Consider the following 26,992-nt stretch of genomic DNA (forward strand, 5'->3'; position numbering starts at 1 on the left):
CAGGAGGCCAAGAGTGGGAACAAAGGGAGCCTTTTCTGGTTGGCTTCCAGTGACCAGTTGAATTCCACAGGGGTCTGTGTTGGGACCAATTCTTTTTACATTATACGTCAATGATTTGGATGATGGAATTGATGGCTTTGTTGCAAAGTTTGCAGGTGATATGAAGATAGGAAGAGGGGAGCAATTTTAGGAAGTACAGAGGCTACAGAAGGACTTAGATTAGTAGAATGGGCAAAGAAATGGCAGATAGGATACAGAATCAAGAAGTGTATGGTCATTTGCTTTGGTGGAAGAAATGAAAGAGTTGACTATTTTCTAAATGGAGAGAAAATACAAAAATCTGGGGTGCAAAGGGACTTGGGAGTCCTTGTGCAGGATTTTCTAAAGGTTAATTTGCAGGTTGAGTCTGTGGTGAGGAAAGCAAATGCAATGTTAGAATTCATTTCAAGAGGACTAGAATATAAAAGGAAGGATATGATGTTGAAGGGTTCAAGTACAGGAGCAGGGAGGTTCTACTGCAGTTGTACAAGGCCTTGATGAGACCACAGCTGGAGTATTGTGTGCAGTTTTGGTCCCCTAATCTGAGGAAAGACATTCTTGCCGTAGAGGGAGTACAAAGAAGGTTCACCAGATTGATTCCTGGGATGGCAGGACTTTCATATGAAGAAAGACTGGGTCGACTGGGCTTATACTCGCTGGAATTTAGAAGATTGAGGGAGGATCTTATTGAAACATATGAAACTCTAAAGGGATTGGACAGGCTAGATGCAGGAAGATTGTTTCCGATGTTGGGGGAGTCCAGAACGAGGGGTCGCCGTTTAAGGATGAAGGGGAAGCCTTTTAGGGCCGAGATGAGGAAAAACTTCTTCACACAGAGAGTGGTGAATCTGTGGAATTCTCTGCCACAGGAAACAGTTGAGGCCAGTTCATTGGCTATATTTAAGAGGAAGTTAGATATGGCCTTTGTGGCTAAAGGGATCGGGGGTATGGAGAGAAAGCAGGTACAGGGTTCTGAGTTGGATGATCAGCCATGATCATACTGAATGGCGGTGCAGGCTCGAAGGGCCGAAGGCCCTACTCCTGCACCTATTTTCTATGCTTCTATGAGACTTTATAAAGCACTGGTGAGGCCTCATGGAGTATTCTCAGCAATTTTGGGCCCTGATCTTGGAAAGGATGTGCTGAAACTAGAGAGGGCTCAAAGGAGTTTCATGAAAATGATTCCAGGATTAAATGGCTTGTCATATCAAGACTTGTATTTGCTGGAATTCAGAAGAATGAGGTTACCAAATGGTGAAAGGCTTTGATAGAGTGGACGTGGAGAGGATGTTTCCTGTGATGTGAGAGTCTAAGACCAGAGGACACAGCCTTGGAATAGAGGGGCATCCTTTTGGAACGAAGATGAGGAGGAATTTCTTTCGCGCCAGAGTGTGTGAATCTGTGGAATTCTTTGCCACAGGCAGCTGTGGAAGTCAAATCTTTATGTATATTTAAGGTAGAGATTGATAGAGTCTTGATTGGTCAGAGCATGAAGGGTTTTAGGGAGAAGGCAGGAGATTGGGGTTGAGAGGAAAATTGGATCAGACATGATGAAATGGTGTTGCAGTCTGCATGGGCCAAATGGCCTAATTCTACTCCTAGATCTTATAATCTTTTATAAATAGTGTAGACTTAATAGATTCATGGACCATTCAGAAATCTGATGGTTGAGGGGAAGAAGCAATTCTTAAATTGATTGTTCTCAACTGCTCCAGAACATCTAGTGCTCAAGTGTTGTCCATTTTATCTTGCATGGGAGTTTTCCACCATCATCCTGGTAGTGGTATACATTCCACCTCAGGCCAGTGTCAGGCAAGCACCAGAGGAGCTGAGCAGCATGATGAGCAGCGACAAAACAGCACACCCTAATGCCTTCCCTGTCGTTGCTCAGGATTTCAACCAGGCCAGCTTGAAGAAATCTGTGAATATCTACCAATAACATATCACCAGTCAAACTAGAGGAGCCAACAAATTGACCACTGTTAACCACCATCAAGAATGCTTGCCATACCATCCCATGCCCACACTTTGGAAAGTCCCATCACCTGGCTGTACTTCTACTCCCAGCACATCGGCAGAGACTAAAGACCACAGCACCAGCGGTGAGGACCAAGAAGATATTATCAAGGGTGTGGAGGAGTGCTTATAGCATATATGTCAAACCCAAGGCCCGCGGGCCAAATCTGGCCCGCGGTGGAATTGTCTTTGGCCCGCGAGATAATATCTAATTACTATTAAAGCTGGCCCCAGTAATCGAAGCGCCTATGGCGTATGATATGGCCAATGCTGAGTTTATTCAGGTACCAGGTTTTCAGGGTTTTTAGTGTTTATTCGACAGTCTTCTTCATAAGAAACGGAATTTGTAAAGTGGAACACTTTGTAGTTATATCAGAGACTGAGACACATGAGAGCAGGCTGAAAAAACAGAGGCAACGAAAGCTGCGTTCGCACGCGTCCGACTGATCCGGCCCGCATGAAGCTGCATTTTGCTCAATCTGGCCCGTGACCTAAAATGAGTTTGACACCCCTGGCTTATAGGATGCTTAGCGTCACTGGAATGGACAATATTCAGGAATTCAAGTTCAGATCTGAATGAATACACCACAGCTGTTACCAACTTCATCAAGACCTATGAAGATGAGTATGTGCCTTCAAGCACATACTGGACATACCCAAACCAAAAACCATCAATAAATGGACCAGGGGATATGTAGTCTGCTGAGGGCTAGATCTATGGCATTCAAGACTGGTGACCCAGAACAATACAAGAAGTCCAGGTACCGTACGGCCTGCAAGGGCTATTTTAAGAGCAAAAAACAAGATTGAAGTTAAGGATGGAAACAGATGCACATCAGCTGTAGCAGGGTTATGTGAAGTCTAACATCACCTGAGAGCCTGTAATGCTTCACTCCTAGATGAGTTAAATGCCTTTAATACTTACTTTGAAAAGGAGAATAAAACTACACCTGTGAGAATCCCTACAACATCGATGACCCTGTGATTTCTGTCTTGAAGGCCGATGTCAGAACATCTTTCAAGAGATTGAATGATTACAAGGTGTCAGACCCTGTTGGTGTCAGTCTTTCACTGCTGCAGTTAGAAACATAGAAAACCTACAACACAATACAAGCCCTTCGGCCCTCAAAGCTGTGCCGAACATGTTCTTACCTGAGAAATTACCTAGGATTACCCATAGCCCTCTATTTCTCTGAGCTCCATGTACCTGTCCGGGAGTCTCTTAAAAGACCTATCGTATCCACCTCCACCACCGTCGCCGGCAGCCAATTCCACGCACTCACCACTCTCTGCGTTTTCTAAAAAAAAAACTTATCCCTGACATCTCCTCTGTACCTACTTCCAAGCACCTTAAAACTGTGCCCTCTCGTGCTAGCCATTTCAGCCCTGGGGAAAAAGCCTCTGACTATCCACATGATCGATGCCTCTCATCATCTTATACACCTCTATCAGGTCACTTCTCATCCTCCGTCACTCCAAGGAAAAATGGCTGCATTCACTCAACCTGTTCTCATAAGGCATGCTCCTCAATCCAGGCAACATCCTTGTAAATCTCCTCTGCACCATTTCTATGGTTTCCACATCCAGTTGGGGATGCCTATCTGCTTGAAAAAGGTGATAATCCTACAAGAGCAGGATGAACTGCCTCAATGACTATCGCCCAGTTGCACACACAGCTAATGTGATGAAATGCTTTGAGAGGGTGGCCATGCCCAGAATCGATTCCTGCGTAAGCAAGGACCTGGACCCACTGCAATTTGCCCATAAGCACAACGGGTCTACAGTGGATGCAAGCTTATTGGCTCTCCACTCAGCCTTGGATCACCTGGACAATAACAATATCTGTGTCAGGCTGTTGTTTATTGATTACAGCTTAGCATTCAACACTATCATACCCTCAGTACTAATCAACAAGCTCGAAATCCTGCACCTCTGTATCTCCCTCTGCAACAGGAACCTTCATTTCCTCATCAGGAGACCATAATCAGGTCCGAATTGAAATAACATCTTCTCACTGACAACAGTGGCACCATTCAAGGATATGTGCTTAGCCCACTGCTCTACACTCTCAGCACCCACGACTGTGTCGCTAGGCACAGCTCAAATGGCATCTATGAATTTGCTGATGTTAGAACTATTGTTGGCAGAATTTAGAAGGTGACAAGGAGGTGTACAGGAGTGAGATAGTTCAGCTGCTTGAGTGGCGTCAAAACAATAACTTTGCACTCAGCATCAGTAAGACCAAGGAATTAATTGTGGACTTTAGGAAGGGGAAGATGAGGGAACACACAGCTGTTCTCATCAAGAGATCAGCAGTGGAAAGGCTGAGCAGTTTCAAGTTCCTGGGTGTCAACATCTCCTGACCATCCAATGTATTCATACAATTACAAAGAAGGCACAGCTATATTTCATTTAGGAGTATGCAGAAACTTGGTATGTTACATAAAACTCTCTCAAATTTCTACAAATGTACCATTGGAGAGCATTCTAAGTGGTCGTGTGTCACTGCACAAAATCAGAAAGAGCTGCAAGCTCATCCAGCTCCATCATGGGCTCGAGCTTCCCAGCATCAAGTACATTTTCAAACAGTAATGCCTCAAAAAGGCAACATCCATCATTAACGGCCTCCATCACCCAGGACACGCCCTCTCCTAATTGCTACCATCAAGAAGAAAATACAGAAGCCTGAAGATACACACTCAATGTTATAGGAACAGCATCTTCCCCTCCATCATCAGATTTCTGATTGGACAATAAACCTGTGTACACTACCTCTTTTTTTTTCATTTTTTGCTAATACATAATTGTAATTTATAGTTTTTTAAAAAATTGTGTATTGCAATGTGCTGATCCAAAACAACAAATTTCAAATAAATGAAAATTAATTCTGATTCTGATTCTCATTTCCAATGGTAGTACTGAGAAAAGGGCATATCATAGATAGTGAAGGCCCTTAATGATGGAAGCTGCCTTCTTAAACACTATCACCTCCCTGGTGCCCTACCTTCTTCGCTTTCTCCCATGGTCTACTCTTCTCTCCTATCAGATTCTTTTTTCTCCATCCCTTTATCTTTCCCACCCACCTGGCTTCATCTATCACCTTCTAGTTACCCTCCTTCCCCCTCCCCCACCTTTTATTGTGTCTTTCCCCTTCCTTTCTATTCCTGAAGAAGGGACTCAGCCCAAAATGTTGACTGCTTATTCATTTCCATAGACCTGCTGACCAGCATTTTGTGTGTGGTGCCTTTTGAAGATGTTTTTGATGGTGGGGGAGGATTCTGCCCATGATAGAGCCGGTGGAGTCTACAGTGCTCTGCAGCTTCTTTCAATCCTGCACGTTGGATCCTCCACACCAGGCTGTGATACAACCAGTCAGAATGCTCTCAATCGGAATGATCTGTAGAAATTTGCTAGAGTCTTTGGTGACATACCAAATATCCTTAAACTCCTAATAAACTGTAGCCAGGACAGGTGCTCTGAAATGTTGATGCCCAGGAATATGAAGTTGTTCACCCTTTCCCTCAAAGAGGACTTGTGTGCATTCTCCTGACTTCCTCGTCCCGAAGTTCACAATCAATTCCTGATGTTGAGTGTCAGCTGATCTATCTCACTCCTGTACATTTAGTATGTATATAATTTTATATTTAACAACAGGTAATCGTTAGCAAATACAACTTGTTTGGAAAATGTGTAACTCAGGTTGTTGATAGTTGGGTTGAGTTGTTCTCTGATCTTGGGAACTTACTTGCAAATGTTTCATCCCCATACACGAAGACATCATCAGTGCAAAGTTAATTGTGGTGTGTCCTCCAAATGCTTGGCCTTTATATACTTATTAATCAGCTGATTGGTCACCATTATGGAAACTCAATTGTGATATAGGGAGGGGGTCTCGCTGCTGATAGCTTGCATGGCAAACTTCGTGCGTTGTGGCCTGGAATTCTGCTGCATTGGCTCATAAATAGGAATGAGGGCTACATGTCTGTTTACTGAACTGTTCACAGAGAGCCATGCTTCTAGAAATTTTCTTACATGTCGTGTGTTTGCTTGTGCCATGACTTTCACTAATCCCAGTCGAATTTGTGCCCTTCTCAATCTTCATGGATGTAGACCAGGGAGAGTTGGTCATGCCGCTTCACAGCCAGTTGATCTCATGGATCCTTATGGATAATTTTCCCCCAGTCTCTTGACTCCTTGGACAAAGGTGACATTGTCTTGGATCTGTTCTCCTCTTTCCTGTCTACTCTGGCAGTCTATTAGTCTGTGTGTAACTATTTGGGCATGTGCTAAGATTTATGCTTCGAATGGACTGTGGGGGAGGAGAGGGGTGTTAAAGTCCAGGAAACTGCAGAGTAATTGGCTGAAGTATCAAATAAGCTCAATCTTTTTATCAGAGAATAGCTTTAAAAGTGTTACCATAAGGCATGGTGGAAAACTTAGATAAGTAAGATGAAGGTAAAAGAATGATGTAGCAAATATTGCAGTCCATTGGTGTGGGTGTTACCTGTTAATTGTGATAAGGATCTTTGGATTTGTAATTCTCTGAGGGGATGCTGAAGAACTGGGATGAGCTGTAAATACCTCTTTGTTGTGTTACGTATTCAGGCAACAATAAATATATATGAGTCAGGCAAGAGTTTTTATAACAAATAACACGTTTATTAAACACTGAAAACAAACCCCCCAAAAGTAAACAAACACTAGCGTAACCGGAAAACAGCTGCTGTGTGGCTGATTCACAGCTCCTAATAGTGTTGCAGTTCAAACAGTTCTTAAAGCGGTATTGAAAAAAAAACAGTTCTTTAAAGCGGTATGCCGAAAGTTCAAAAGCTCACAGTCCATTTAAAAGGAGAGACTTTTTAAGGCGATTTAAATTCTCTTCCACGTCGTTGTCCTTCGATCCCCGGCGTCGAACTTTCCCACGAAGAATTTTATGTAATATAACGGTTTAATGGCACTAACCTCTTCTTCCACACTCTGTCCTCAATCTCCCGCTACCCCAGCGGAGATTAACACGAGAACAGTCAACGAAATCCTTCCGAATGAGGATCAAATAAGGTCGAAACCAATCCACCGTCGAAAATCGATTCTCCTCAATCTTTATCTTCCAAATTCTTATCTTCACTCTCCACCAGCAAAGAAACCGCTGGCAATGACCTTTTAAACTTTAGGCATTATATAAAACTTCATTTTTCAACTAAACTGCGTCATCACATTAAATCACGCAGTGACATGAAGTCAGCTTGGCAAATCCTGCCACGAACTGCCCCACCTGACAGGGTGGGTCTTCCTTTTATAACCTGTAAAAAAAAACCTGTCACATGACCTCTACTGGCGGGAAAATGACATCACTCCACCATCACAAGACCATTACCTCAAGTCCAGTATAACTTCAACCCCAGTCACGTGACAAGGGTACCACTGTCACGTGTCACGGGTACGTAACAGTTGAAATGGCTTTGCATCAGTAGTCACTGCCCAGACAATGTCTGTTTGTTTTTAAAGAATGCGACTCTTGTAAAAGGCCACTAGATGAGTGACCATTTATGGCGTTCATTTTAATCCACCTGATTACATTGACTGGTGGTCAAAGAAGCTACATCATTTTAGACTTCACGACCCTTTAGATCTGCCTAGTCAACTCTTCTGGTAATTCAGCCCTTACCTTCCTTCTCCCTCACTCATCCTGCACCATTTCTCCTTCAGGCCCCTGAACTTGTGGACAATTCTTCATGCCCCCTTTTCTCCTTTATCCTAATGATCACACAGCTTTGATCCAACTCATTTTATTTGTAACACACACAGATTAGTACCTCCACTTCCTGAGGAGGTTAAGGCAAGTGAGGCTCCCTGGCCCCATTCTAACCACTTTCTACTGGAGCACTATCAAGAGGGTCCTGACCAGCTGTATCACCGTCTGGTAGAGGAATTGTAAGGCAATCTGACTGCAAGACCGTGCACCAGATTGTGAAGACTGCTGAGAGAATCGTCTGGATCTCTCTCTTTCCCCAGTCTAGGACATATACCAGAAGCACTGTATTTGCAAAGCCCTCAGCATTGTCAAGGACTCCTCATATCCATCCCACAACCTATTTCACCACCTACTGTCAGGCAGAAGATACCACAGTATAAGAGCAAGGATTGTTAGGATGGATAACAGCTGAACATCCTGCCACTACCCAGCACTAGTGGTATTATAACTATATGTCTTATATGCACTTTATATCTACAGTGTACATCTACATCATATTTTTATAAGGTTAATATAAATGTGTTAGTATTATTTTACGTGCTGAATGTGATATATGTACTGTGTTTTGCATTTGGTCCCAGAAGAACATTTTTTTCGTTTATCTATATACATGTGCCTGGTTGAATGACAATTGAACTTGAAAATGCTGGAGGAACTCAGCAAGTCAAGCAGCATCTAATGAGGGGAATAAACAGTCGATCTATCAGGCCAAAACATTGTCTGTTTATTCCCCTCCATAGATAATGCCTGACTTGCTGAAATCTAGCATTTTGTGTTTGTTGCTCAAGATTTCCAGTATCCGCAGACCCACTTGTGTTTATCATTTTATTTGCAATCTTTGTAAATTTCTGGAAACACTTAACAGGTCAGGCAGCATCTATGGAGAGAGAAACAGATTTCATGTTTCTGGCCTTTCACCAGCATGAGGAAGTTAGCAACTGAACACATTTTAAGCTTCAGAGAAAAAGGAGGGTGGAGAGCACAAGGAAAGGGAAAGTTTGTGATGTGATGTGTAGAAACTGAGAGAGACCATAGTAGAATCTTTGGCTAAAAAGACTTGGTGAATTTGGACTGTTTGTTTCTAAGAAAACACATGAAATGCAGCAGGAATCTTATCACTCTTTCCACCATTTAGGGATTCGAACGCTCCAGGTGAAACAGTGATTCTCTTGTATGGCTTACTGTTTAACGTACTGCATTCCATGCTCATGATGTCTCCTTTACATTGTGGAAATCAGATGTGGATTGGGTAATCCCTTTGTGTAATATCGCTGTTCAATTTGTAGTTCACGTAGTTCAGTGTAGTTTTTGTACTGTTTCATGTAGCACCATGGTCCTGAAAAACGTCTCGTTTTTACTGTGTACTGTACCAGCAGTTATGGTCGAGATGACAATAAAAAGTGACTTGACTTGACCAAATGCCAATGACAAATTGCAGTCATCAGGGCTCAATATGTCCAACAATTTCTGTCACCCTGTCTATGTTTGGAAGGATGATTTGGAAAGCTTCATTTTCTTGATAACCTCCATTAGGATTGTAGCTCAGACAGACAGGGGAACATAAGTGAAAAAGATCTTGGTAGATCAGTATAATGTCTTTCACAGAAATCATGGGCTAAGCAGAAAAGGGATCCTATCAGCAGTTTTTGATAACCCTGCCACTGAGCAGACCTGCAAATAACAGAACAAATGACGCAAGATTTGTTAAATGGGGGAAACTTCTTCACTCAGAGGATGGTATGAGAGTGGGATAAGCTGCCAATAGAGGTGGTAAATGTGAGTCCAATTGTGACATTTCAGAGAAGTGTGGTTTGGTGCATGACTGAGAGGGGTATGGAGGGCTATGTCCTGGTGCAGGTAGATGCAACCAGTCAACAGACTAGGCCAGCATAGACTAGATGGGACGAAGGACTTGATCGTAGTGCTATATGACTCCAAGTTGGATCGTTTAGTGTAGTTTGCTCTGATAGGGTCCCTTCTACATTGTGAAGGAATTGAGCGCCCTCAACAGGCAATATGATGCACTGCTTTTGATGCAAAATTCTATATTTTAAATATTTATCTTCCCCATTAACCTGACAATGTCCCTGTGAAGGAGACATCCATTTTGTTCCATTTCCCCTTTACATATAAGTATCATATATGTTTGCATAATTTTTACTCTTCTTGAAAGTATATTGAATTTCTACGTAGTTGTAAGTGGAGTCTGAATATGAAGGCAACTCTTATGCACTGCAAAGCTGCTTTGCTCATCTTTTACTGCCTACATGAACTTGTTCTGCCACTGATGCTCACAAATCAGGTTCTGTACCCAATGAATGCTGAATTAGATGGCCTCAACCAGGATGAATTAAATAGTAAACCATGACTCATCTTCACAAGCCCAGGCAGGCTGCACGACATTCAAACACACACAAGACGTGTCAATGTGTTTGCATTCCTTTCATTTAAAAGATTATTCACCCAGCCCTGACTCAGATGGACCAGTATTGTTGCATTCCTTTCACTGAAAAGATTTATTCCCCGATCCCCACCTTCCAACTCTGACTCAGATGGAATGGATAGTCTATATATGGTTGCTGAGTAACGTCTTCAGACTGTCTGGCAGAATGGTTAGCCTGAAACAGTATCATATCTTATACACATATGGTTAGTTTATAATATAACAAAATTATGCATATTATTTTCATGCTTAAATCTCCTCAGTTCTTATCTATATTCTTACGACAAATTTCACAACATATGTCAATTGATATCAATTCTGATTCTGGTTCCAATGTTTGTTGACTTCATACAGATTTGATGAAACTGATGCAATTCCGTTGGCGACAATATCATGTTGGAGACGATATGTCCTGGAAAGACTGAAGTACTTATCAATCCAAATGAGTAATAAGAATAAAATTCACATTTTCCTTGGAGCACCGGCCATTCCGACGCAGCAGGAACCACCAGCAGCTGAGGCAGTGACTGAAGGAAGCTCTAAGAAGTGGCTTCAGTGCCACTTTTTGTATGATGCAGGATCTCACACCGTCAAAAACCGTACCATTGAATCCTCACAGAAAAACTTTGACTGTCACAGCGTGGTGGTACAATTGGAAAACTATGCCAGACAGTTTTCTTCTTCAAAGTGTGAAGAAGGAATCATAACAGCATCCCAAGAGTGTTCTGGTGAAGGCTTTGATTCCTCTAGGTTAGAGCAGAGACAGAGTGCCAGGTTGTACAATGAACATCTGAGTACTAGAAAGAAGGGAAAACAGAGGGAGTTGAGCAACAAAAGACTGCTGGATTTTGAAGGAGATCTCAAAACAGATGAAGAACATGTCAGTGAATCCACCAATGTACTTTGCACAGAAGATGATTTCAAGCCACCTGAGTTTGGCAATAGACTTACCCAAAGCAAAAAAACTGAAACTGAATCTCAGGATGCCAACAGCACAACACTACAGAACAGACCTTTGAAAGAAGATGATCATGAATTACCACATGAGTCGCTGATGGAATATCTGCAGGACACCTTTCCAAATGAGGAACAGAAATGTTATTTCAAATGCACAACAGTGAACCAAAGTTTATCAACAAACTCTGAGTTCCTCAGTGTGTTGGCAGCCAGTCAAGCTGCCGTTCTTTTACAGAAATGTTCAGAGAGTCAGTTTAATTTAAAGACTAAACTGAAAACAGATGCTGAGATGCCCTCTCAGTTAATGGCACCTACATTTTGGCCTGTTAGGCCTTCTGGACGATGTGAGAGTGAGATGGTGTGCAGACAAGCTGATTGTTCAGAAAGTACCCTGGAGCTTTTCAACTCATTAAGTAACCAGCAATTATCTGCCAGTGGAGTTTTGGGTGGAGGGACATCAGAGGGATCAGAGCTGCTCTTCACTTCCATCACTGATAGGTCCGAGGGTGAGGATGAGATTAATATTGAGCCATACAGCGAAGGTATCCTGTGCTCTCAAGTTGTGAACTCCACCAGGTGGTCTTTTAAAAAAATAGTGGAAATACCCAAGTGTCCTGATGAGTTAAATAAAGGAATCCAGAAACCTAGCTCTCCAGTTTGTCTAGATGAAGACCAACCATCACCCAAGAGAATGAAGACCATAGAGAGACCTAGATCCCCAGATTGTTTAGATAAAGACCCGCTATCACCCAAGAGAATGAAATCAACAGAGGATGAGAGAACCTCTCATCTTGGACACTATCTACAAGCAATGAGGGCACAGAGGCCAACTCCTATGCTTGGCTTAATAGAAACAGAACAACTTAAGTGTTGCACTGACAGGAACAGCAAGTACCACATTTTAGTCACGGTTCTCTTCTGCTGCCTCCTGAAGGAGATAGAGATCAAGTCAGGATCACTGGCTGGGTGCAAAGTCCCCATAGCAACTATTGTGGTAACAGACCAATCAGGAAAAACCGTAAAAGTCATGCTGTGGCGAGCTGCTGCTTTCTGGGCACTGGCTACATTCCCTGGAGATGTCGTACTACTAACAGGTAACGGAACGTTCCATGTATTTATCCTCTGAGAAAGTTAACATCGGTGGGGTCTGAAAAGCAGATCATATTACAGGTTGGTTCTTGGTTTAATAGCTGAGTGGTGCACTCAGCCTTGGTCTTTGTGACAGACGCTGATGCCAACATCCTCCCCGAGTCTGTGATCTCCATGTTCACAGTGCTGAAGTCTGGAAAAGTGTGGCATTAGCTAATTAATTTATTTAGAGATACTATACTGTGTAGAATAGCCCCTTTGGGCCACACTGCCTAGCACCCCCCAATTTAACCCTAACCTAATCACTGAACAATTTACTATGACCAATTAACCTACTAACCTGATGGTCTTTGGACTGTGGGAGGAAACTAGAGCACCCGGAGAAAACTAATGCATTCCATGGAGAGGACGTACAACCTCCTTACAGAAGATGCTGGGATTGAACTCTGAACTTCGACACCCTGAGTTGTAATAGCATCGTGCTGACCACTACGCTATCGTGACGGGTTTTGATTGGCATGTGGGGCATCTTACTATATGTCACTGGACTCTCCACTGAGAGAACTGGAAGAACTCAGCAGGTCAATCAGTATCTGTGGAGGCAAATGATGTATGTCAACAATTTGAATTGCGACCCTGTGTAAGGACAGGGAACTAAAAAGGAAAAATTCCCAGTATATAGCAGTATGAGAGGGGATAGGATAGAGCCAGGTAGCTGGTAGCAGGAATTGCGGGGGGGGGAGGGGTGGCTGGGAATGATGGCTTAACAGAATCATGTGGGAGAAGGGGTAGAGAAAACGGATAGGAGTAGAAATGCTGAAGAATTGAAAAAGTAAACTATGTGAAAGGTGAGTATCTATGGGAGGAGAACAACTCCCCCACCATGTGTTAACACCCTGGTGAATCTTCTCAGCACATCCTTTGGTGCAGCAACCAGAAATGTGTACAGTTTGTTCTAATTGGTGTTTTGCAAAGTTGCAATGTAATGTCCCAACTTTCATACTCTATGCCCTGACCTATAATACTAAGTATGCATGTGACCTCTTCGTGTATATTGCCACTTTCAGTGAACTATGGACGAACCCCAAAGCCTCTCAGTTCATTAACATTCAGTTACTCTATACATCCCCATACATCTGTACACCCTATCATTTACTCTATACATCCTAACCCTTTTTGACTTTCCAAAATACATCAACTTAGACTTGTCAGGATTAAGTTTCATCTGCCAACAATTTGCCCATCTTTCCATCTCATCCTGCTGTAGCCTTAAACAACCTTCCTTGTTATCCACAACACCAACTTTTGTGCCACGTGCAGAATTGTCAGTCTTACCTCTTATATTCACATCCACGTCATTAATATGTATAGTCACAAAAAACAAGGTTCTCAGCACAGATCCCTGGGGTACACTGTTGGTCATAGACTTCCAATAAGATCTTTCCACCTCTACACTATGCTTCCTCTCACCTAGCCAATTTTGGATCCAATTAGCCAGCTCACCATAGACACCATGTACTGTTACATTCAGGATCAGCTTTTCCTTGGGACCTTGTCACATGGCTGCAGGAGTAGGTCAGCCACTTCATCATTGAGCTTTCTCTCGCCAGAGCCAGAGTAAGGAAATGCGCTGATAGATGCCTTATTCCAGTTCCATTTGCAACTCTTCAACAAATGTACCAACCCATGTCTGCATGCAGCAAGACCTAAACAACCTAAAAGTCAACATTTTGGGTTGAGATCCTTCATCATGACTGGAAGGGAAAGGGGACCAGTACAAACTGGCTGGTGTTAGGTGAGACCAGGTGAGGAGGAAGGTGGGTGGGGGTGAGGGTGGGGTGATAAAGACCAAGAGCAGATTAGGTGCCTGCTTTGCCGGCCATCTGTGCTCTGCCCACCACAGACATCTGGAGCTTCCTTTTTCCAGCCATTTTAATTCTGCTCCCTATTCCCACACTGACCTGTCTGTCCTTGGCCTCTGCCATTACCGGGGTAAGGGTAAGAGCAAACAGGAACAATGCCTCAGGCAGGTAATCCCCAGCTCAATGGCCTGAACATTGAATTCTCCAATTTCAGGTAATCTGCTTCCCCCCCCCCCCCCCACCCCCCATCCCTTCCTCATCTCCTGATCTATCCAGATCCTCTCACACACCCTTCTTTCCTGTCCCCCACCCACTCCATTAGCATTGTACTCCTCCCACTGCATCCTCTATACCCCCCATCACTATTCCCACCTCCCTTTTTAATTCCATGCTCCGCCTTTCTTTCCCATTGGATCTTATCATCTGCAGTCCTTTGTTGCCTCCACCTGTCTGGTTTAAGATAGCACTTACTATCCAGTGACTACTTACGGCAGCAAAAAACAAAACAAACTACTTATTACCTTATTAATAACACTTTATTAATAATGAACAACACTAACAATGGAAAGGCAAGCTAAGGGTGACCGAGGCAAGCAGAGGCAGGGACGTAGGTGTGTCCAGTCGTAGAAGGCGGAATGGTCTTGACCCAGAACTTTGACTTCCCACTTTGCTCCACAGATGTCCCTGACCTGCTGAGCTCCCCCAGCAGCTCATTTTTCTCCGCACTCCAATTTCCAGCATCTGCACTCTTGCGTCTCCATTTCACTTTTCTAAACTCTAGTGGATACAAGCCTTGCCTGTTAACTATTTCCCAAACCCCAACATTCCATGTATTACACTAGAAAACCTTCACTGAACTGCTTCTGATGAATTACTCAAGTGGAGCTAATTGGGAAAACTCTTTAGCAAAGAACTTTCTTCTGTGTTGTATCACTCACTGTTTCACCATGGGGATTGATTGCTGAAATTGTTATCTGAGTGGCCAAATGAGAAATACACAGTAGACAGCAATTGGACAAGACACAACAGACTCCACAGACAACAAACAAATTGCTGGAGGAACTCTGCAGCTGAAGCAGCCTCTGAGGAGACAAAGTGATGGTCTACCACATGAACAATAATTAAATGAACTGCTGCCAGTATAAACATCAGGTAATGAGTCAAGGTTATCGTACTATCACCCTTTAGCCACCAGTCACACTGCTGAGCTACACAGATGATGTACAGTACATAACTTACCGCTATTTTCTCTTCAGTGGGGATACCTTCAGTCATGATAAATTGTTAGCAAAGTGTCTAGATTAGAGAGTCAATAAGGTCTTAATAGAGTAATTATCCTGGCCTTACAGGATTTCCAACCTGGTTTAAAATACATCAATAAAAGAAAATACTGTTGATCATTTGAAGCAATGGGGAGATTGGTTCAAGGTTCCTTCTGTAGAGCTGCTTGTTTTTGTTCCTGCAGATGTGACCGTGTACTGGGACCACTGGCAGGGAGAGGAGATGCTGCAGTCCACCAGGGGGAGTAAACTGATCAATCTAGGTCCCTGTTTGCAGATTCAAGCTGTACAATGTGAGTTCTGTATTCTACTGTCATCGTCACTGCACGCTTGCATTTAAATGCACAATAACATTCAGTATTTTACCAATCTCATCTCTACCAATTGTTGCCCATGAGCTGTTACTAAAACAGGACAGTTTGATTATTACCACATTTTGAAATCAAGGTGAATCTTCACCAGTCATGAGTGCAACGTAGGCCATACCAATAACTTGATTCCACACGTCTGACAAAGCTCAACACTGGCAGTGAAGCCTCAAAAAATTACTTAATTTCCTTTAATATAAAACCCATAAACTCGCAACACATTCTGTTGATTCTTTGTCATTCGATTGGGAGATTAAAGAAGACTGGTAAGGTCATTATCATTGCAAACTGATCACCACCAAGTAACCGTCAAGTTTAGGGTTTGGGTAACTGAGTTTTGAGAACAAGATTTGAGATAGGTTTGGCATTCATGTGCCCAGATCTAATTTTTTTTCTGATTGATTAATTAGTTAAATAAAATTAGAAACTGCTTAGATTGAATCCCTCATTAAAGTGATTAGACTGATCCAGATTAAATGCAGTGATGTGATTTAGAAGTTATTTGAAGTTAGTTTATTATTTAGTTTTATTTAGAGCAGGTTTTAGCTGATTTGTTCGTCACACATTAATCCTTGTGGTTTATTTGCCTCCTGTCAACCCTAGAAGCATAATTAATGTCTATTTGGTTATATAGATGAATATTAATTTGGGTATTTTGTTGTGTAAAGCTAACCTTTCCTGGATGCTTTCTTTCTAAAGGGTCGCATACAGTGAATCCAGTATCACTGAAAGGACTTATAGCATATATTTCCCATCACCATGCCCACCTTCTGACTCTGGGACCTACAAGCCATCAACATTCAGACTCTATGCAATATGTCAGCCTCTGTGATCTGCGGCCAGGTCTGGTGGTACATGCACTACTTAAAGTCATCCTCATGACTGTGCTCACAGGTCTGTAACCTTGACTTATCCTAGTTTTTTTCCCCCTAGAATTAGTTCCTCTTCTCCTTTGAAGATGGAGAGGTTCCACAAATACCTAAAACCCTTTCCCCATTATCTCATCCAAGGAATCCATTCTTTCTAAATGAGCTTCAATTAAAGAAAGTAGACAACTGAGTGAAATCTTTAAACTGATCTGTCCTCCCAGCAAGCAAATAAAAACCTGAAGAAAGCTGGTTCCCACAGATGTGTCCTGAACTGCTGAGTATTTTCAGCATTTTTAAAAATTTTACTCTTCTCCTAGCAATTATCCATGTGAGACTGAGAATCCTGGCTGAGTATTTCATTCCTCCCTGGACTAATTCTAATCTGAGGTGATCTAACACAGTGGAGACTGGAAGTAAAACAGGAGAATTGCACGGTGTGTTGTATTTACAGGGCTGCTTTCCACCTGATGTTCAGTGCTGAAAATGGTTTGTATCTTTTGACCACAATGTGGTTTTCTCAATCAACAATTACAACTTGTAATTACATAGCTGATTTGAAGTAGCAAAACATTCCAAATTTCTTCATAGGTAATATTTGACATCAGCCACATTAAAAAACTGACTTGTTCAGATTTTGGATGAGGTATTAAACCAATTAAGTGAATGTACAATTTTGTCTGCTACTATATCAAAGCAGATAGCGGAGCTCTGTTATCCTGGCCACAATTAAACACTGAACCCGCATCAATAAAGCCAGTAACTTGGCCATCTTTTCTACATTACCGTGCTGACTCCACCTCAAAGCTAATTAATTCATCAGTGTGTAGGCTATCCCATTAACTCTTGATTCTACATGTCTAGATTAGGCGTCACTTCACCTGTGAGTCTGGGGTCATCTACTGCATCCAAGGGTCCTGGTGAGGCCTCTTGTATAACAGTGAGACCTGACGTAGATTGGGAGACTGTTTTGGCAGCACCTACCAGAAAAAGCGGGATCTCCCAGTTGCCACCCATTTCAGTTCTACTTCCCATTCTGACATGTCAGTCCATGGCCTCCTCTACTGTCGCGATGAGGCCACACTCAGGTTGAAGGAGCAAGAACCCTATATTCCTTCTGGGTCGCCTCCAACCCTATAGTATGAACATCAATTTCTCAAACTTCCAGTAATTGCCCCCACCCCCTTCACCATTTCCCATCCCCCTTTCTCTCTCTCGCCTTATCTCCTTACCTGCCCATCACTTCCCTCAGGTGCATTCCCCCCCCCCCCCCCACCTTTGCTTTCTTCTATGGTCTTCTACCCTTTTCTATTGGATTCCCTCTTCTCCTGCCCTTTATCTCTTTTACCAATCATCTTCTCGGCTCTTCATCCCTCCCTCCCTCCCTCCCTCCCGGTTTCACCTATCACCTACCACCATGTACTTCTTCCTCCCCTCTCCCACCTTCTTGTTCTGACTTATGTTTTTCGCCAGTCCCAATGAATAGTATCAGCTCAAAACGTCAACTGTTTACTCTTTTCCATAAATGTTGCCTGGCCTGCTGAGTTCCTCCAGCATTTAGTGTGTGTAAATTGATTGGTTTATCATTTTGGAGTACCTTGAGGAAAGCTTTATGGAAATGGAAACATTTTTGCTTTATGTTCTTTCAAATTTTACACATTGACTTGGGGTGACAACTCACTGTTCCTAAACAAAGTGCTTGTTTCAGTTGAATAATTCCAGCTGGTTATTCTGGTCTTTATTCTATTGAAGGTGAAGATTCATGGCATTAGCAGCATTTCATTTTAAAGCTTGCATGTGCAATAGAGTTTACTACAATAGGTTTTTCACACAAAGTTTACCTAAAGCAGTAGCAGATCATATTGGGAAGGTTTGGTTGTTTAGACTGGAAATTGGAACTTCACATCATACCTTGGGCATCCTGTGGGAAGGAGGCATCAGCCACATTACCCCTCTGTCAGAAATGCACTGTGTGCTTATCAAGTGAGGATGAACAGTCATAGAGTGCTACAGCACAAAACAGGCCCTTTGGCCCATCTAGTTCCTTCCCACTTGGGGATCCAGTAGACCCTGCACACCAGGTATCAGGGACGAGAGCGAGAGATCCCTCTGGTGGGGGGGGGGGTTGGAATCTGATCCCTAATACTAGGTTCTGGTAATGTCCATAACTCCAGCAAAAAGGAAAGAAAACTGCTTATTAAAAACATTGTAGAATTGTGAAACCTCAAAAAAAACTTATTCAGGAAAATGTGAAGTAATTATTGCGTGTGAGCTTCTAATCACAGCCAGGTTGAAGCCCCCAATTATTTTTGTGCATCTCTTCAGTCAAGTGTTTATTATAGCTGTGTGCACACTGCATAATCTGACTATACTTATGTTCAGAGAACACATACACCTACAATGGGAAGAAGCAAAAGAAGATTGTGCTAACCGTGGAACAGCTCAAAGATAAACCAGGCACACTGACTCTCTGGGGAAATGCGATATCATGGCAATCTCTGATTCAAAAGAAATTGGGTGAGTGAGGCACAGCCATTGAAATACGTGGAATGTTATATGTGTGTTTCAGCAGTTATCTTGACCACGGTATGTAAGGATCATTGAACAATGAGCAGTCAGCTTCCTTTTCCAATTTTCTCCTTTTCTCAAGTCTCTCCTTTGAACTGATGCACGCTGTGAGCCGACAGTCATTTCACAGTTGATGAATTCTCAACCCTATTGGATCTTGTCCTCACCCGGCACAAATGCAGGGATCACTGGGCATTTGATCACTGAGCTGATCCTGGTTCAGCTGCTCTTTCAGTACAGGCTAGGCAGTATCCACGTGATTTCCAGCTCCAGGGACGTCCCCACAGTTCCCTAGCTTCTGTGCTACTGATCTGATAATCCTGCTTTCTTGTAGTATTTATTGTTAATAACTGAGGCGCATTATTGTTGAATCTGTTTCTCTTTTAGACCATGTCTGGGACTTCAGAATCCTGCTAGTCTGTCAAAATCCTATCACGGGGGACTTGGAACTGCACACTACACCTTGGTCATCTTGTGAGTGCCTGTTTGATGATGATGAAAGGGCCATTGAGTTCCAATCCAAATACCAACTCAGCAAAACGGCTTGTATTAAAGCAAAGGACATTTCAACACTGTTATGTACCAGGCATTCAGGTACGTTCATTACATTCTAAAAATAACAGCAGATTCTTGTAACCAAGAATCTCTTAATTACGCATTGTTTAGAGTTTAGTTTCAGCCCCCAGAATATTTTCCCATTGATTTCTCTGATGGTGAGAAATAACTCCTTTTAGGAGGAAAAAAAATCCCTTGAATGTTCTCTGCTTCTTGCCTGGAAGTTGAAAATCAGGCACTTCTGGCACATGGTGCAAGATTTACCAGTATTTATATAATCACAATATCCAAAAGCAATTTTCAGTAATGCAGTCATGTTTTGGTGAATGAAACATCAGCAAATTTGCACTCTGCATGGTTCCACAAACAGCAAGTATGATAATGACCAAGGGTGTTAATTGAGAGAGGACTACAGGCCCTAGATCCCCCTGCTCTCATTCACATGTCATCTGTGGAATTCTTACTTCTGTTCAGAGCAGCGATGGTTTGGCACCTCAACTGAAGCACAACATTTCTGGCAGTACTGTATTCCTCTGTGTTACACTGAAGTATTAGTCTGGGTTGTATGCTCGTGTCTCAACGTGATCGTCTGAGAGAAATATGACTGCTTCAGACTGGCCTGATCTTAGCATTCCTGTGGTATCCCACAGTCAGCTAACAGACGGGGCAGGAACCAGACATTTTCTAGTCAGCCACAAACGGCTGTGGAAGCCAAAGCATTGTGGAATATTTAAAGCAGAAGCTGATAGATTTTTGATTAGTAAGAGTTTCAAAGGTTATGGAGAGGAACTAGGAGAACAAGGTTGAGAGGGAAAATAATTGATTACCCTTCTGATCTTCCAGAGATTTTGTCCCTTGCAATCCTTTTGCTCTTAAAATATCTCTGGAATCCTTTAGTATTCTCCTTCACCTTGCCTGCTAAGGCAACCTCATGTCTTCTTGTAGCCCTCCTGATTTCTTTCTTAAGTGTTCTCTTGCATTTCTAATACTCCATAAGCTCCTCATTTGTTCCTACCTGCCTTTATCTGCAATGCACTTCCTTTTTTTCCCTTGACCAGGACCTCAATATCTCTTGAAAACCAAGGTCTCCTAAACCTGTTGTCTTTATCTTTTCTTCTGACAAGTACATATAAGCTTTGTACTCTCAAAATTTCACTTTTGAAGGCCTCCCACTCCCCCCCCCCCCCCCCAAGTACACCTTTGCCAGAAAACATCCTGTCCCAATCCACACTTGCCTGATGCTTTCTGATACCATCAAAATTGGCCTTTCTCCAATTTAGAATCTCAGCTTGTGGACCAGAGCTATCTTTTTGTAAATGTACTTTGAAACTAATAGCATTGTGATCACGAGATGCAAAGCGTTCACCCACACAAATTTCTGTTAACTGTCCTGTCTCATTCCCTAACAGCAGTTCAAGTATTACATACTCTCTCACTGGGACTTCTATGTATTGATCAAGAAAACTTTCCTGAACACATTTTACAAACTCTGTCCCCTAAGCACATCTGCCTTTCCTATGATACTTTTTGCATTGAAATATATGCAGCTCAGGACACTCGTCACACCATGCTCAATCTTTTGATTCTTGACTCTGTCTGAGGTCTTAACAACATCTCTCTCCACAACCTCTCCACAATTTGTTCTGGCACTCTGGTTCCCATCCCCCTACAACTCTATTTTAAACCCCACCATGCAACACCAGCAAATCTTCCTGCTAGGATATTAGTCCCCTTCCAGTTCAGATTGCAAACAGTCTCTTCTGTACAGGTCCCACCTTCCCTGGAAGAGAACTCAATGACCCAAAAATCTTATGTCCTCCCTCCTACTCCAACTCCTTAGCCACATGTAAAACTATATAATCTTCCTATTTCTGGCCTCACTAGCATGTGGCATGGGTTGCAATCGTGAGATTACAACCCTGGAGGTACTACCCTGTAACTTTGCACCTAACTCCCTGAACTCACTTTGCAGAATCTCCTCACTCTTCCTACCTATGTCGTTCATACTTCTGGCTTTCACCCTTCCACTTGAGAATGTTGAGTACTCAATCGGAGATGTTCTGGACCCTGGCACCCAGGAGGCAACGTAGCATCCAGGAATCTCAGTCTCATCCACAGAACCTCCTTCTGTTCCCCTAACTAACAAATCCCCTATCACTGCAGCTCACCTCTTCTCCCCCTTCCCTTCTGAATCAGAGAGCTAGGCTCAGTGCCAGGGACTTGACTGCTGAGACTTTCCTCCGCTAGGTCATTTCCCACCCTCCCCAACAGTATCCAAAGTCTTGTACCTTTTGTTGAGGGGGATGGTCACAAGGGTACTCTGCACTGACTGTTAAACCCTTCTCCCTTTCCTGGCTGTCACCCAGTATCCTATGTTCTGAACCTTGGGTGTAACTACCTCTCTATAGGTCCCAAATATCACACGCTCAGCCTCCTGAATGATCTGGAGTTCATCTAGTTCCAGCTTCAACTCCTTAACGCAGATTGTTCAAAGCTGCAGTTGGATGCACTTCTTGCAGACGTAGTCATTAGGGACACTGGAGGTCTCTTTGCCTTCCCACATCCCACAAGAGGAGCATTTCACTATCCTGTCTGGCACCTCTACTGTTCCTGACTGAGCAACTATAAAAAAGGAAAAACAATAAACTGAGAAGGAGGAAAAAAAACTCACTACCTACAGCTGTTTTTTGCCTTCTCTCACTCAAACCTCTCCTTGCTGAAGCCTCAAATATCCCACTCCAACGCTCACCACTCCAATGATGGCCGCTCCACTTGCCCCTGTCTGACTTTAATTTGTTCTTGTCAATCATTCCCAGACACTGATTGGCTGCTGCTCAAAACACCAAACTTCTGCAGATCACTGCCTTTTCTACTCAATCAATGAACCTGACTGAACCACATCTTCTCAGGCTTCCGATCTCTGCCTGGGCGTTGCTTGAAACTCCAAGCTGCTGTGAGTCACTCCCTTTTCCACTCAATTGCTCCTTGTGTGTCTGTGAGTGGTACAATCTGGTACTGACGGGAAGGTGGGGAGAATTAGAGGAGGTAATTGTAAAGGTGTGTTTGATGAATAGCACAAACATGGCTGGCTAAAGGACTGGCCGTGTGACTCTTGAATCGGCACCAGGTTTCAAAAATAATGGACTGCAGGTACTGGAGATCTGAAAGGAAAGGACATGCTGGAGATATTCAGCAGGTCATCAGCTGCAGGAAGATGAAAAGGAATAACTTTACAGTATGTTTCATCGAAATTCTGCCACATTTATTCTGCATTACTTGCAATAAAATCAGACTTTCCATTAGTCTTTTTAATTGCTTCCTGGAGTTTTGGTTGAGAGGGCCCTTGATAAACATTAGGTAATTTGTATTTGTTTTTCAATTGAGTTTACCTAAATAAGTTTTCTTGGTGTTTTTTTGTTTTATAATTTAAAAATTTTGTTAAAATACTATTCTATTCTTGAACTAGCCTTTGAATATGTAGGAAAATGAAAAAACAAACTCTAAGTCCTTGGCAAGTTAGGCAGCTGGCTGAATGAATGAAAATGAAAATAGAACTCTTGTTTACTTCAGCTGTCTTCAGCCAGGGGTTATTTGCAACCACAACTCACCAACTTTTCTCCAAGTGAAAGCATTATGTTGCAACATCACAAAGCAGCAAGTCAGTGTTGTGGATTGGCACATTATATTTACCATATAAATCTTTGAAATTCTCTAGTCCACACAGCTGTAGATGTGCAGTCATTATATTCAAAATGCTCAGGAGGTTATTGGAATTCAGAGAGCATAGAAGCAGGCCCATCTGCCCACTGTGTCTATGCTAACCTTTCCTGAAACTGACAGTTAATGGGGTAATGTAGTAGGTGTGTTTAAAAAATTATGTGTGATAGAATGTTGGTGATAAGATGGGTCTGATGGAAAAGGATAAAGGAATGAATTTAAGATCATTGACAAAATGCATAATTGACAAGGATGCATTTTCTGCAGCCATGGCTCAAGTAGGATTTGGTTCTGTGCCTTTATTTTGTAGCATGCACATGCTCTGAAATGGATGCAGGTATTTGTTAAGTCACTGCATTTTCTTCCTCTGCTGAACCTATTATCTCGCTGTTAGGGTATGATATAGGAGGGTTAGAATACAAACTATCAAATCTATTGCTCTGTGTAGCTTGTACCGGGCCTGCTGGTACTTTCTTGGAATCATACAGACTGTGCCAGACTCCTTCATCAAACCCTGGGATCACATCCGCCAGTGAGAGCCTTCCCCTGATTATTACTTGCCATCTTCCCTCAGTTGCCAGCAAAGAGATGGATATCATCGATGTCACTATTAGGTGGAACTTGCTCATCTGTAAACTACCTGCTGATGCTCAGTTTGGTTTTCGCCAGGGTTACTTGGCTCCAAAGCTCATCACGGCTTCGTTCCAACATGGACTAAAGAGCTGAATGTCAGAGCTGTAGTGAGAATGACTGCTCTCTGATAGAGGTATTTAAAATTATGAGGGGGATAGATAGAGTTGACGTGGATAGGCTTTTTCCATTGAGAGTAGGGGAGATTCAAACAAGAGGGCATGAGTTGAGAGTTAAGGGGCAAAAGTTTAGGGGTAACACGAGGGGGAACTTCTTTACTCAGAAAGTGGTAGCTGTGTGGAACGAGCTTCCAGTAGAAGTGGTAGAGACAGGTTCAATTTTGTAATTTAAAAAGAAATTGGATAGGTATATGGACAGGAAAGGAATGGAGGGTTATGGGCTGAGTGCAGGTAGGTGGGACTAGGTGAGAGTAAGCGTTCGGCACGGACTAGAAGGGCTGAGATGGCCTGTTTCCGTGCTGTAATTGTTATATGGTTATATGACAATAAGGCAGCATTTGATCACGTGTCCTCCCAGCCCTAGCACATCTCTGCAGAAGTTTCTCAGATAGTCCCTGGCCTAAACATCTTCAGATGCTTCATCAATAATTTTCCTCCCATCAGAAGATTGTAAGTGGGAATATTCACTAACAATTGCATAATATTTGGTTCCATTCTCAACTCCTTAGCAAAAGACCTGGACAACATTCGGAAATGGTTCTCACTATCCACCTTTTTCATAATTTGTACACCTCCACAAGGTCCCCCTACAGTCTTCTCTGCTTCAAAGGAAAGAAACCCAGTCTATCCAGTCCCTCCTCATAACTGAAATGTTCCATCCCATGCAACCCTGGTAAATCTCAGCAGCATCCCCCAGTCCAATCACATCCTTTTTGGTGTGATATTGTGTTTATTGTATCCTATTAACTTCATTTCTGCCTAGTTTAATTTCATTTCTTGGAAGCTGTATAGGATTTTTTAAATGCTTAGTAATAAATCTGACCTGTCCTGAGATCTGACCTTGACCATGTCAGAAAATTCCCCAAGGATAACTATAAGCCATTCCATGGTTTGCTTTCACATCATGAGGGCTGGTTTTCACCATGGACTTTCTGGATATAATTTGAAGATGCTCATAGTGATAACCTCGAACACTAGCTATGGGTTTAAGGATTTGATGGACTTACTTCCAGGGGCTGTTGGATGCCTGTACTCAGGATACAGTTTATCGGACACATTTAAGTGAAGTTGTTCCATTTGTTAGGTGAATGTTTAAGAATAAAGTGCTCAAACTTCAGAGTTTGTCTCCCTATTGAATGTAAAAAATAGGGTAAAGTTGGAAGACATTTATGAGTTGTTTAACCTACTGGTTATGAGACCTGGTGCATTGTGGACATGTACTCAGAATTACTCTTATCTACCGGATGTGTGTGGTGTACTGGTTGAATGTAGCAAACTTCTCCAAATTCCCTGAAAAGGTGAGAAAACCAATGTCAGTGATGTTGCATGAGTCATGTGCCCAACAACAGACTCCTGAAGTCAACACTGTTTCTGAGCTCTGTCATCGGAAGAGGTTGACAAGCAAACAGGGAAGATTGAAGGATGTGTTTAAAGTTTCCTTGAAGGAACCAACACCCATCCCACTGACTCCTAGGAAATCCTGGCCCATGAAGAGTCAAAGAGGAGATTTACAATAATGTCCATTCAGGATGGTATTGGGAATCACAAGTCCATGTGTCAGGTGCACACAGAGGCCCTGCATGGGATCAGTCGGGGGTGGGGGGCGCAGAATACGCTTCTTCATAATCTACCCATCAGGCACCTCCTTCCCTTTGATGGAAGAACCTGAGCTTCCCACACTTGCTCAAAGCCAGAGTAGTGGCAAGTCAGCCTCAGTACTAAGGAACTCTCTATGAAGAAGAAGAATATGGTTGACAGGTTGCATGTGATTAACTAATCACTCTCCTATACGAAGCTATTCAGTTGGTGCATGCATTCAAAAATTTGTGCAGTGCCCCTGTATTTACCCATTTCTTCCTTCCGTTGCAGAAGTTTTCTGTTCATTGTTTGGGAATAGTCCTGACAGAAGTACACACTGACCACAAGTCAAACCTGGACAGAACATCACTTGCTACCAGCACCCTAATGAACAAGTGGAACGTTCTTACTTTGTATTTATAATATCTAAATAACTTCATTACTGTGTTTACTTTACAGCAACTTTTGAATTAAGGACACACATAATTGCAATGAAGTGGAACACATTCTCTTCTCTTAATCCCTTGTTCACGATGGATGCCTTCACGTCAGCGGAGACCGTCTTGGCCTCTCTTTCCCATTTAACATACTCTGGCTGTAGATCCTGTGGCAGTGAGCTAGAATTTGATGAAAATGGCATCTATCAGCAGTGTATTCCTTGCTTACCAAACAATGCCCTGAAATTTTATTACAGGTAATAGTTTTAAACATACTTTCTCTAAAGACCTTCACACCATCTTATTCTCGGTGAAAGATAAAGAGTGAGGAGAGTTTTCAATGGTGTCACAATATTTTGAAGCCTACACTAATAAGGGAGGATTGACTTTTGTGAACTTGTGTATGGAGAAATCTAAAACTAGGGAGCAAGATTACATGATAATCTCTCACAGATATGGCAAGAAAGTTGGGTGAATTTCCTTCAAACAGTGCCACATACAGTGGGTGAGGCAAATGGCACAGATGTGTCTAAAGAGAAGCTAAATAAGTAACCAAGAGAGAAGAACAAAAGAATGATGAGAGGGAGCAGAAATGCTAGAATCAACATAAGAGACTGAATAGCCTGTCCCTGTTATAAAAGTCTAAATAATAAAAC

At 42.6% G+C, this 26,992-nt stretch overlaps 1 protein-coding gene across 6 annotated transcripts in view; it reads left to right on the plus strand.

Moving 5' to 3' along the window:
* The window catches only part of shld2 (shieldin complex subunit 2), an 83,869-nt gene that overhangs the window by 51,003 nt on the left and 5,874 nt on the right, over nucleotides 1–26,992 (plus strand). For 5 of the 6 annotated variants that reach the window (XM_073025213.1, XM_073025218.1, XM_073025216.1 and 2 more), the window contains 6 exons: nucleotides 10,605–12,301; nucleotides 15,624–15,731; nucleotides 16,506–16,700; nucleotides 19,055–19,189; nucleotides 19,628–19,834; nucleotides 26,359–26,593. In XM_073025213.1, the coding sequence (XP_072881314.1) occupies nucleotides 10,693–12,301; nucleotides 15,624–15,731; nucleotides 16,506–16,700; nucleotides 19,055–19,189; nucleotides 19,628–19,834; nucleotides 26,359–26,593 (2,489 nt within the window). In that variant the 5' untranslated portion in view covers nucleotides 10,605–10,692. The remainder of the gene's footprint in view (nucleotides 1–10,604; nucleotides 12,302–15,623; nucleotides 15,732–16,505; nucleotides 16,701–19,054; nucleotides 19,190–19,627; nucleotides 19,835–26,358; nucleotides 26,594–26,992) is intronic. The other variant, XM_073025217.1, reaches the window with a different exon arrangement.

The sequence above is a fragment of the Hemitrygon akajei genome, chromosome 21 (assembly GCF_048418815.1).
Source record: "Hemitrygon akajei chromosome 21, sHemAka1.3, whole genome shotgun sequence".
NCBI lineage: Eukaryota > Metazoa > Chordata > Chondrichthyes > Myliobatiformes > Dasyatidae > Hemitrygon > Hemitrygon akajei.